Here is a 12662-nt window from a genome sequence, read left to right as displayed (position 1 = left end):
CAGTCTCAAAATCAGAAAACCCTAAACCTCACAGTGATGATAGCAGATGGCAGCTTATTGTATCATGGTTATAGATTATTATTGATTATTGTATCATCTAGTCTTTACTACAATACATTGTGTAAAATTATGTGAAAATACAGAGACAATGAGAGTTAAATATAGGCAATATAGAAACAGCTACAAGCTTACACCTGGAGCTGATTCTTCACCATATAGACAGTGTTTTAGGTTACATTTCATATAATGTAGAAATGTTTATTCAGCTTTTTTATTTCATAAAAGAAAATAAATGAAAACACGGATATGATAAATATATTAGTAGCTGAACTAATCAGTGGCAGCCTTACAAACAAACCACAAACTGCTAACAAATCTGACACAAAGCCCTCTTTGATGACTTCAAAAAAGCATGTCATATAGAGAAATACTAACCAATCCCTCTCTGTAGTCAACACATGACATAATGACCCCCTTTACAAATAATGGATTAATAAACCCACAACTGCAGGATCAGACAGAATTTATTATGCCTTTCCAAGACTGCCTTAAGACGTGATGTGAAGATACAACACAGAGTCAAACATTCAGTGTCTGTCTTTCTTCAAATATCCCCCCACTTCCACCATGCTGACGTACGTGGAGCGCTGTGAAATCTTACAAAGTGTGCATGTGAGTGTGTGAGTTTTACTAAGTACGTGTGCACTTCTCCACTGAATTTTACAAGAATAATGTTCTTGAACCATGTTGTTAAACACCGACAATTTTTCTAGCTGGACATGAAAACAATTGTCTGTCATGAAAAAGAATCTGTGAATCTGAATTAACTCTGTTTCATTCAGGACACTTTTTTTTCTGAATGTGGATACACTCATATGTTTACAAGTCTAAACTCCAGTCACATGTTCATAAGTGCACAAAGGTCATTGTAAATATTGAGCAAGCAAACTACATATAAACACACTAAATTATAGTATGTTATCTACGCATTTAGTGTTTCACTTGTTTTAATGACAGGCCAGATTGCAATTATGTTCCTTTTATGGTTATTCCTGCAAAACCCAAATAGTTTTCTTTGTTATAGATGTATGCATTACATAGTACTTCAAATCAGGACCAAAAGGTAGTACAGGACACACTGCAGACAGATAAAGTTCAAAAACTTTAACAAGCTGCTCAGTCAAAATCTGTGAAGATGCAAAACTCAAGAAAAGATACAACAGTTCTGTCAGATCCAAAACAAATAGTGGTGGTAGGACCACAAAAAGTAGTGTGAAGTTAAAATTATAACAAACACGAAACAAATGCGGCAAGTAACAAGACAGGGATAGGAAAATTATACTATGGACCTCTCGTGTGTAGAACAGGATAAAAACAAAGATAACTAACCAAAGTAAAAGCCTACAACTAAAGACGTGAGGCAATAACCTAAACAAATAACATGGCAATGTGATAAGATTTATAAACTATTACTATTCCCAATTCAGTCTCGAGAAAGCCATTAAATCATGGCACTGTACATCTGTTTAGTTTGTCGCTATGACTGACTCCTGGGCACCTCCTCAGATTTCCTTAAAAGGACATTTTTTCTTGACTACTGCAGATACAGAAGCTTGGCATTATGGTAAAAGATTCTATCAAGTGCTTTGAATGTTTAAACATTACAAGTTGTTTGTGTTGTATACCTTAGCCAGTGTAAATGTTAATTGTGATATGTAATACCAAGCCACACAGAAAAAGTGAAATAACTTTTTTTCATGTGCTGTAATACAATTTTTGCATGTGTGTGGTTAAGTAGCAGCCCTGTTACGCATTTTGAACACTCCAGAGAGGGACCTAGTTTATAATAAAGAAACGTATTAAGTATCTACTGTGTAAGTGAACAATTAGGTTTGACTTTGCTTTTGTATTCTCACTTGTTGTCTGTCTGACTGACATTTGTAAACTACATGGGTGATTAGGTAATTCTATTAAGTGACAGAGAATTAGGCAGAGAATAAAACTTCAAGGTACTCATAGAGGAAAAAGCTATTACTTTTCTGTCATTTAAGCATTGCCTTTTTTTAGCTCTAATATTTTAGAGCATATACACATTATTCAGTGTATATGGTTGTTGCATACAGAACTTTTTCACTTAATTTGATGCACCTCAATCTAATGAAGATAGATAATATTGTGCACAAGTATCATAGTTAACACTGCTTTGACCCATAGACAGCATGATAATTGGCCTTAGCCAAAATAACCTAGCCATAATAATTGGCTAAGGTAGTATATTGGCTCTTTTTGTTCACTGTAAGCACAATGAAGATGTATTATAAGTGTCAATGTGCTGCAATGTGTATAAGTTTTAAGATGTGGATATCTTGTGAGCGATAGGTCTTTGAGTTGTCAGGTAGACCCACATCATATCCGTTCTCAAATACTCGAGTAGCCGATGGGCTTCGTTAACAGCAGTCTACACCAATGGGGGATGCTCCACCCTCAACTCAAAGAGGGATTTTCTCACATTTCCTTTTAATGTCATCTGAACAAAACTTCTTTGGTCAAAAAAAGCCCTAGACAGGGTTAAATTGACTTTGGGAAAATAGTCGGTGTATTTATGGCTCTTTTTGCTGCCCTTTTTACAGATTTGAGTTTCCTTATAAAACACTTGCGAGGTCAACCAGCTAAGGTTTCATATTTACTTTTCACATTTATGGTCTTCAAAAATACACTGCCTCTGGCCATGGGTGACCTTGCAGGCTCATGTCTAAGCCTGTCTGTTCGTACATAATGTGTGTGTGTGTGTGTGTGTTGTCAGCAAGCTGCATCCCCAGAGCTACTTACTGTAATACCCTATCAAACTCATTCTGTCTTCAATCTCTTTACTTACCTACTACATATACCACACTAACACTCAGACAAGTACATATTCCATCTGGATGCTATCCTGCAATTGTATCAAGATCTTGTGTCTGTGTGAGAGAGAGAAAGACAGAGAGAGAGATTATATTAAAGGTTCAAATGACTATAACATTTGAGGAAGGCAGGAACCCAGCTGGACCTAATCCCGCCCCCTTTCTCAGCCCTGACCTCACTCTGAAACTTGTTCCCCTTTGTGTGTGATGCACACTTGCTCAGTCACATGCCTACACACACACACGCACACACACACAGACACACACCCGCGTGCTCACTGACGCACACGTTCATTTACACACAAAAGACAGCACGCAGATATCTGTGCACAGTCAATGGAGTGCATGGACAAAAAAAAGCACATATGGTGACAAACTGGAGTAGGAGAGCAAGTTTGCCCAGGGAAAGGATAAGTCTCTGTTTGCTCTATGAATAAAGGTGTCGCAACCAGAAGGGATCAGAGGAAGCACAGAGAGAAACATAAGAAGAGAGGGAGCAGACAGTCAGAAAAGGAGAGGGGAAGAGGGCAACTGCGTTGCACTACATTTAGACCCAGAGCAAAGACAAGACATACATAGGGGACCGATTAATGGAGCTCTGTTGACTGATGGAAAGCTTTCTCTTCAATCAGTTGGACTGACAGACTGTTGGAAGTGTGCAACTCTAAGGACTTCAGGTGCTCGGGGCAGAGTACACTTCAAATTTGCTCTTAGAGAAATTAGATTTTCATCAACATACAGCAGCGAATTGTATCAAGCCACTGGTCTTAAAGCTGGTTTCTACTCCTGCTAGAGGTAATGAGAACTCCTGGGAAGCTGTGGAGAACCGGACAGCCAGACAGATCAAGACAGACGAGGAAGCGGGCTGGATTTTACAGGGATGAGAGTGGCCACAAGCTGAGGAGAAACAAGAGAGGGAGAACAGCGGAGCCACCAAGAAGAGGAGGGTGAGGACGTGTTAAAGAGAGTAGGCTAAAGAAAGATGAGTGTGCCAACGAACTGTGGGTTCTTTTACTCTGTGGAGCGGAGTATCACAGTGCGGAGTGGGAACTTAAGGGGCTCACCGTGCGCTGTCAACAGGCCCATTGACATCACACAGAAACGCAGGCGGTAATTAAGAGCAATCTCATTTACTCTCAATCAGTCTTTTTTCTTACTTTTTGCTTCATGTCTCCTTTTATGTCTCTCATACGCATATATACACATCATGTGTTTCCTTGCATAGATCAGAGGGAGGGCTATAAGAAGTTGAACATGGTTCTGCTGATAAAAGGGCTTCTTTAGAGGTCAAAGGTCATTTTCTGTTTAGAAAATAGTTTTAACTACAAGTGCTTAAGATATAGATAGGTACAGGTATTGGTATTACACCTAAGTCTTAAAGAATGCAAGCACCGATTTAAGAGTGAATATCTGACATCTTTAAACACTAAATAGTCTATGCCAGCGGCAAAACTTACAAAACATCCTTTAATCCTTATCAGATGTTTTGGTCCTCATCAGCATTTGCCTAAATATTTGCCATTGTATTTCCTCTTTACCATTTTAGCAGTCTTTTTTGGCAGAATAAGCATTGCTCAAGGGGGTGATTATTTTTGTTGTATTATCATTATGTTGTTATTATCACACACAACATAAATCTTTTTAATATTTTCGATGTGAAGACTCACAGCAGGTACTAGGTGAGTTGTGCGAAATAAGTAGTTTTTCTCACATTTTGTGTTGTATATGTATGTGAATAAAAGATCAGTAACCGTAAATGCACTTAGAGTGTTGTGGCTAAACAAGCTTTTCATATTACATTATGTAGGTGACTATATTATACTATCTGTACCATCATCTTAAATGAGTTTGTATATAGAAATACAGTATTCCTACAGTTTCATCTGTCTCTAACCTAATGTTAACTAGTATAAATGACTTTTTCTTCTAAACAAGCCAAATCTGCCCCATAGTGAAAATTTTACTTAATATTGCTAAAGTATGTAAACTTGGATATTTACTCACACTACTGCTTATATCATTGCTACCTGTGAATCTAAAAAGCAGTGCTGTGGACTTTGTTGAAGACAATCAGTTAATGTGCCTGAAGAGGGGAATGTGCAGGGATCTTTATCTGGCTTTAGATATTGATCTTTGAGGCTAAAACACTGACAGGAATTATAGTATGTTATCTACGCATTTAGTGTTTCACTTGTTTTAATGACAGGCCAGATTGCAATTATGTTCCTTTTATAGTTATTCCTGCAAAACCCAAATAGTTTTCTTTGTTATAGATGTATGCATTACATAGTACTTCAAATCAGGACCTAAAGGTAGCACAGGACACACTGCAGACAGATAAAGTTCAACAAGCCTGGAAGGAATCAAATGGTTCATTTTGGTCAGTGGTTATTTTGAGAAGCTATTAATAGTACATATCAAAAAAGGAAATAGTCCTCTGAAGGTTATTGATCTTTTGGATATGAAGCCAATATTTTCTTTACATTTTCTTTCTTTTTCTTATTGTTCTACACCCCAGCCATCACAGTTTGGTGACAAAGTAATTTCCATAGAGCCGTTGAAAGCACTCAGACATATGAAAGGGAGTATATTTTGTCCAAAAATGATTATGTGTACAAAATATATTTGACCATAAGTGTTACCTTACATAGACATCAGATAAGCCGGCAAGATGAACATGCATAGGGAGAAAAGATATACATTTTCGTGTCAAACACCAAAGATAGGCTCTCACATGTCTTCTGTTTGGTTTGAAGTTAAATTATCTCTGTGAGCTCCAGAAGACAACAGTCTTTTATGTATATTAATATTTGCCAAGGTTTTTCATGTCTTTACATGTCTGTGAGTGAGCTACATGTGCTGTAGTATTGAATGTATCTTTTCTTTATGCCTACAGATAACAGTTATTTAAGATTTTTGAAATGACAATGATAGCTTATTTTGCCTAGTGGTGATTACTGGTTTCTCCTTCTTTCTATGAAAATAGCACTTTCTTTTTTTGTAGTAGGCGACAGATAAATTCCCTTCAAATATCTGTTGCATTTTTTTTTGGCTTTCATGTATAAGTACTTTAAGCTGTATTTATCTATGGACCTATTTTTTGTGAACTGGAACTAGCTCTGATCTGTTGAGATCTGTTGAGCAAATTGGGGGGGGGGGGGCAGTTCTAAAGCTGTTATTGTATTTGCATGATATGGTGTTGTAGAAATAGAACTTCAAGTGCTGAAATTGGTATTAGTGAGTTCCCAATTTGGTTGGTAATTCATCTTAAGCAAATATAGTTTGACCTCTCAGCACTTTGCTGATCTGACTTAATTACCTCAACTACTGATATTTAGCTTTTTTTAGTTTGACAGTCACTGATGATGAATCTTACTGACTTGAGACCTGACTATATCCTCTAAAGCCAGGAAGATTTTTGTTGAGTTTATAATGTTATGTTAATGCATCTGGCATTCATCTTTTACCCAAAGCGACTTATACTGGTAGGCAGGTAGGTGGGGTCTTGCCTAAGGACCCCTACTGGAGGTAGTGCCTTTAATGCAGAGGATTTGAACCTTGGTCATCCACATTAAAGGTGACAATCTTACCACAACACATCCAGTTTTTTAGTCCCACCATTTGACCAAATTTCACACTGTTCACCACAAATACAAACAAAATCAATCATATTCCCATAATCCTCAGCTTTGCTGGTCCAGTGGGTCACCATAATGAGAGTGTTTGTCAGTTGAGTCCAAGGAGAATGCGTAATGTCATATAGACAGAGAGGTTTATTGATTTCCAGGAGGGGTTCAGCATAGGAGGGGTACCAGGAGTTGTAGATGGCTGTGAAGCTGTTCCAAGGCGTAGGCAGGGCAAGCAGGTATATGAAGGCAGCAGGACCGGTCTTTGAATAGTGAATCAGCAATGGTGTAATAATCCAACAGGGTTCCAGGAACGAGGATCTCAACGGGGAATAAACTGAAATGGAAGGCATAAGATAAGACACAATGAATACTTTAGATGCAAGGATTTAACATTGACCTGCTTTACCATGAAAGGTAGAGAGACAATCATCTGTAGCTTCATCTGTAGCTCCAGCCAGTCCTTGTAAAGCCAGTGATTGATGATGGTAGATGAACAACAGGTGTGCTGCAGGAGCTCCACAAACGACGCCTGATACTTCCTATTACCTGCTCCGCCCCACCTGAAGCACATAGTCTACAACTCTGACAAGTCATAGGCCTAACCACATATCAGTAACACAGACATGTCAGCAATAGCATCATGATTTATAAGCATGTTGATATCAGAAATCATTTAAGTATTTGAATCTTTATTAAGATCACAGAAGCTTCTTTCATATGTCAGAATTAAAAAATGCTGGTAAAGTTCTTCAGTTCGTTTGGCTAATGTATTTTACTTCTTACCAAACATTAACAGCCTGCTGTGTCTCCACAGGCTTTTAATCTAATAAATGTCCACTGTCTGCAGTGGCTTCAGTGCAATATGAAGAAGCAGTTACACAGAGCATTTTGCAGTTATGACAGTGAGGGAAGGAATGGAAAAATCCCAAAGACATTCTCTTAATAAACCAGTGACAGCCAATATAAATGTAGGCTTTGTTCGATGTTTGCAGATAAGAGTGTAAGTAAATCGATATGAATTAAGTCTACAAAGCTGACACGTCTGGCTGGCTGCATGTGAGTGAAGTAAAGTTGAGTTTTAGAAGTGAATTTTTTGGAAACTTAGTCCTCCCTGCTGTTAGTTCAGCCAAGGAGAAGACAAGAGAAATCTTCACCGTCTTAATTTATCAAACTCTTCAAGAGAAAATTTCGGGCTTACTCTGATGCTTTACACCCTCTTAGAATGCCCTTTATATTTACAGACACACATAGAAATGTTTGTCTTTGAGATAAAAACCTAGTGCTGTCCCTCTAATGGATTTTAATTTTGTCTGGGTTTCACTCTTGATATCGAATTTACATTCGACATGAGAAACATGGTAGTTCTTTATATTTGGTCATTTCAGAACAGTTTTGTGTATGTTTTATGATAAGCTCAGGTGCTTTAACCTTTACCAGCGGACATTGTTCAGAAAGTAGAATAAGATTTTTACATGTACTCCAGGGTGAAATCAGGGTTTTTCAAAATCAGGATAAGACATGTTCCAAGTTTTTGACAGCAGGATTCTGGTGTACATATATGCAAGAACAGTGTCTTCATGGTAAATTAATCCACGCTTTCTATCACTGTTCTCATTTGCAAAATTGATTACATCACTGTGTGTCCTTTATAACTCCCACTTGTCCTGATAAAACTGAGGATGAACTTCAGCCAAAGGCATTTTGGTTTTTTGAATTTGTTTGAAATGAGTTCCTCAGTTACTCAGTGGTTTCTAATGGTGCTATAACCTACAGTGAGTGTGATTTACTACACTTATTTTCCTCATAAAGGCAACTGAACCACTTCTGTTGTTTTGCAGGCCTCAAACCTTTTTGTTGTTTTCAAACCGACTGTTTTCTGTGATCAAACTAAAAGTTTTACAGTACTAACAAATACAATATCGATCAAGTAAATTTGATTGACACACGAGCTACTGGTTTTGAAAAAGGTCAGTCCACTGGCCTCCAGGAAAATCAAATATAGACTAATATAAATAGTGCTATGATTTGAAAAAGATACACTTGAACTCTTATTTTCTTTAATAAAAATCGAACTGTTCATAATCTTTCTTAAGATAACATAAGTTTCCTCCTGTCTAGCCAAACATTTCCTGTCTGTGATCATCAGAGGGAACAAGTGAAGTCTATATACTATAAATAATTTTACAAAGTACATTTTGTCTCAGCATTTATGATTTTTTTTTTTAATAAAAAAGTCAGTGAATTGCTCTGTGACTAAACATGTTGCGGTGGCATCATGTACTTATCATACTTATCTGTCATTAGGATACTGAGACTGACAAATTTGGTCTTCTTTTTTTGCTGTAAAGGGACAAAATAACTGGAAGTGTATTCTTTCTGTTACTATTCATAAGCATATTCTTTTAACACCCAAATTTTAATGGGACAGATTAGTCATTAAAGGCCGCAGACATATGAAGAGGAGCTTGGAGATAAATCCGCTTCTTTTTTTTTTGTTATGCTCTTGCTGTATTACTGAGACCTAAATTAACACAAAAACAAAGCGAATGAGCATTTTCAGTTAAAAATTGATGAAATATATAATTCGAGGTTATATTCTTCTCTTAAAAAAGTAAGAAAGTGTTGCTTCCTTCACTGACCATAACATCTTGTAGACATTGTTGTTTTGCATAGCTCTCCACCAGTCTTAGACATAATCCTCCTGACATTTCTGACTATTCCTCCATGCACTACTTCTTTAGTTGAGAGAGGTTTGAGTTTTTACTTGCATGTACTGTTTTTTTTTCAAATTGCTGCACAACATATCAGTATGAATAAGCTATGACTTGACCTTCTTTTTCTTTCTGTTTTCTTATCCACGGCTTGATTGATTGTTAGTGTGTTGAGGATCATGATCCTTCTGAAAACTCCACTTGCTGCCAGTTATTTTAAAATCTATGTCACTTGATTTATTTTAAATAACTTGGAGACCCTTACCAGTCTCATGTGGTATCCACTACATGTTTTTGAAGGGTAAGAGAGCTTTTAGATCTTGGCATGATGATACGACATGCTTTAAGAGCAGAGAGCACCACACTCTTGATGTCAGAGCTTTAAATAAGACAGGTCACACCCTTGGGACCTTGGGTCTAATTGCACCTAATCTGGAACACCATTACCTTAATTGTATAGATGTGAAGATGTAACATATCTCTTAAATCTTTTAAGCATTTATTTGCCTGAAACGAAAGATATTAATGAGTAATTTGCTTTTTATTAACTTGGGTTTTGTTTTAAAGAGGATCAATGTTGAAAAAGTTTACAATTTCCATGACATGTATGGATTGTGTTTTTATTTAATGTGACTCTATGTCATATGCAGTGTTTGCCAATCATTGTAAACAACTTTTTTTTTTACCTCAGGAAACACATCAGTGGAGAATCCTCTTTGATATGTGTATTTTTGTTAGTACTTCAAATAGTACATAGAATAAATACAGAAATGTCTGAAATCAAATAGCAACAAAAGTACTACATTAATAAAAAACAAAAATGGACAGTGCTCAAAGTATGAAAAAGTACCATAAAAGTCAGAGTTCATATTTCATGTTAAAGTTTTCTTGTATGAAGCATAAGTGGACATCCTATCACAGCCTTGTGGAATATAGTTGGCTAGTCAGTCAGTTATTGATTAAATTATGTATAATTATACACATAGAGATCTATCACCTCTACCAGATAGCTGCATGAAAAGATATAGCAATATTATATTACAAAAGACAAAAAGAAGACCACATACATATTGAGGTCCGGTGGATCAGCCACAGCATATGCAAAGCAAAAATACTTTTTCTACTGAATTTCTTGTGCAGCCACATTTGTTAAACTTGGTTTACATTGCTTTGTGTATTGAGCTACATGGTGTGGACTCTGCTGTGTGAACCTTCACTTTCACTCACTTACATTACATTAAACTTTATTTGGGAGCAAAAAAACCTTGTTCTCTTGAATACCATATATGCAGGTGAACTGCAGTTCAATCCATCCTTTATTATAATCCTGAATCACAACAGAAAAACAAAATTTTTAACCTTTTGCTGACTTTGATTGACTATGAAATTGGTTCAGACAAGCAAAGGATATAAAAACTCTCCAGTGTCACAAATATGAGATCTGTTTTACATGTAATAAATTATTATTACCTTCATTTAGATCTTTTTTCAATAAACGGCTGACCCGGTTAGGCAAGTCGGTTTGGGTGTAACTAATTCTGCCTCTGGCTGTGTCACAGCAAAAGCCTGAGAATGATGAATGAAGGTTCAGATGACAGCTTGCCCTGGTTTACAGGCCAGTCTCGTTCTTGCTCTCTCCCTCTGCCCAGTAGCTCCTGTATTTTAATGCTCCCCAGATGGGGTTGACGTTGCCATGACAGATGGTGACGCAGAAAGGGTGTCAAGTATCAGGGCCACTGACAGGCTATCATCAATCACACCTCTTACCAGCCAGACACTTAAATAACAAACACAGCAACACCCCTCCCCTTTTTTTCTTTTGTCTCAGTAAATATGTGGGCATGTGCATGTGAGTGAGTGTTTCTGGGTTTGTGAATATGTACATGTGCTAGTGGGACTTCCTTTGAGACAGATTTAAAGAAATTGATTATATCACTTCCCAATGAATCAATATTGTTCCAATAACTGTTGGAATGTTGACATTTGTATAGTTTTAGAAAATTCAATTGGCAAATATGTCATATCCGTAAGTAGGATTCCATTACTGTACAATATCATGGAATTTAGCTTTTTTTAAATATAATCAAGATTTTTGTTACATCCAAGAGGCCATTGGTTGCCCTCTGGCAACTGTTGTAGCACCATGTTGCAAGAGTAGCCCAGAATATCAAACACTGATTTTCAATGTGGCTGGAGGTAGTGAATTTGTGGTCATGACCAAATTGATCTCAAATCTATTTTACCTTATTTCCACCATGAACTTATCATCTTCACCATAGTAATTATATTGGTGTAATTATATCCCAGTTGTGTGGCTACTGTGGCCTCACCAAAGCCCAGTAGTGGGACCCTTTCCTCACAGTGTCTGAGTAGATTTTTTCAGTTCTCCTGGCTGCACACTGTAACCATCCCTTAAGAACAAGTTCATCTGGTGTGTTGCTGAACAACATCCTTCGATACAAACAGTTTATTTAAAGAAATAACTCATTTTGTTCCTCATGTTTTTGTCACTTGTACTTGTGGAGAGAGGAGGTGGGTGTGTGTGACTAGCTTGTTGGCGTGTGAAAATCCCAAAGACAATGGAGCCTTTTTTGATGAACAACCAACCAAGCAGTCACTGTGTTGTATGGACTTCCTCTCTACATGATGTGCACACAAAGCCTCAACACTGACCTTTCCTTTCTGAAAACAAAGCAAAATGCCTCTATATACATTATTAAATTCAAGGATTAAGTTAAGGATTATTCAATGATTAAAATGAAGGATTCTGCACAGTGGGAGTGTTCAAAAATAATGAAAGATTGCACATTCAATCTCGGACTGGATTCTCCTTCTACATTATTTGGCAGTGAACACCTTAACCACTTATATGTTTTATGAAGGAATATAATTTCTATCATTTCTTTCTCTAGAAAAGCTAAAATATTTTTAAAACAATTTTGAATAAGGAATAACTTTTTTGCAATTAACTATTTTGTATTAAATTGCTGGGCTTGGTATCCTCCCTGAAACTATACTTTCAGCTGCATTGGTGCCTATCTCAGCCTGCTCTCCATGAAGGGGAACTAAATTTAGCTGTACAGAGACAGAGGCATTGCACAGAAATTGAAATATGTATTAGAGTCAGAGCACTAAGTAACAGCCTTGGGTCCAACATCACTGGGGAGGGCAGATTTGTTGATGGAGTAAACTGAAAAATAAAGTACAAGAAAAGGGTTAAGCTTCAATCTAAATACGTTCATGGAGCTCCTGGGCAGTGATAATGTACTTCCTTACAGATTGGAATACACACACTATAGATGTGGTGTATTGTTAGCATTATTTACGCATAAATTCCATAATTTGACACACAGTCAAATCAGATTTTGCTCTACCAAAAACCACACTGTTGGTCATACTGTGGTAGCGCTGTTCTGTTTCGT

General features: G+C 37.0%; 1 protein-coding gene across 5 annotated transcripts in view; it reads left to right on the top strand.

Annotated features, from left to right (window-relative positions):
* Window positions 1–12662, top strand: part of pde4ca (phosphodiesterase 4C, cAMP-specific a) — a 50958-nt gene that overhangs the window by 21220 nt on the left and 17076 nt on the right. Inside the window, exon 2 of one of the 5 annotated variants that reach the window (XM_072364512.1) lies at window positions 3694–3847. The exons of 3 other annotated variants lie outside the window; for them this stretch is intronic. In XM_072364512.1, coding sequence (XP_072220613.1) covers window positions 3699–3847 — 149 coding nt within the window. In that variant the 5' untranslated portion in view covers window positions 3694–3698. Of the gene's footprint in view, window positions 1–3693; window positions 4011–12662 lie in introns of those variants that run through there. One more of the 5 variants, XM_072364513.1, reaches the window with a different exon arrangement.

Source organism: Leuresthes tenuis, unplaced genomic scaffold (assembly GCF_036924035.1).
Source record: "Leuresthes tenuis unplaced genomic scaffold, fLeuTen1.0.hap1 SCAF_14, whole genome shotgun sequence".
Taxonomy (NCBI): Eukaryota; Metazoa; Chordata; class Actinopteri; order Atheriniformes; family Atherinopsidae; genus Leuresthes; species Leuresthes tenuis.
The sequence above is the reverse complement of the archived record's forward strand: the minus strand, read 5'-3'. Positions and strand labels throughout refer to the sequence as shown.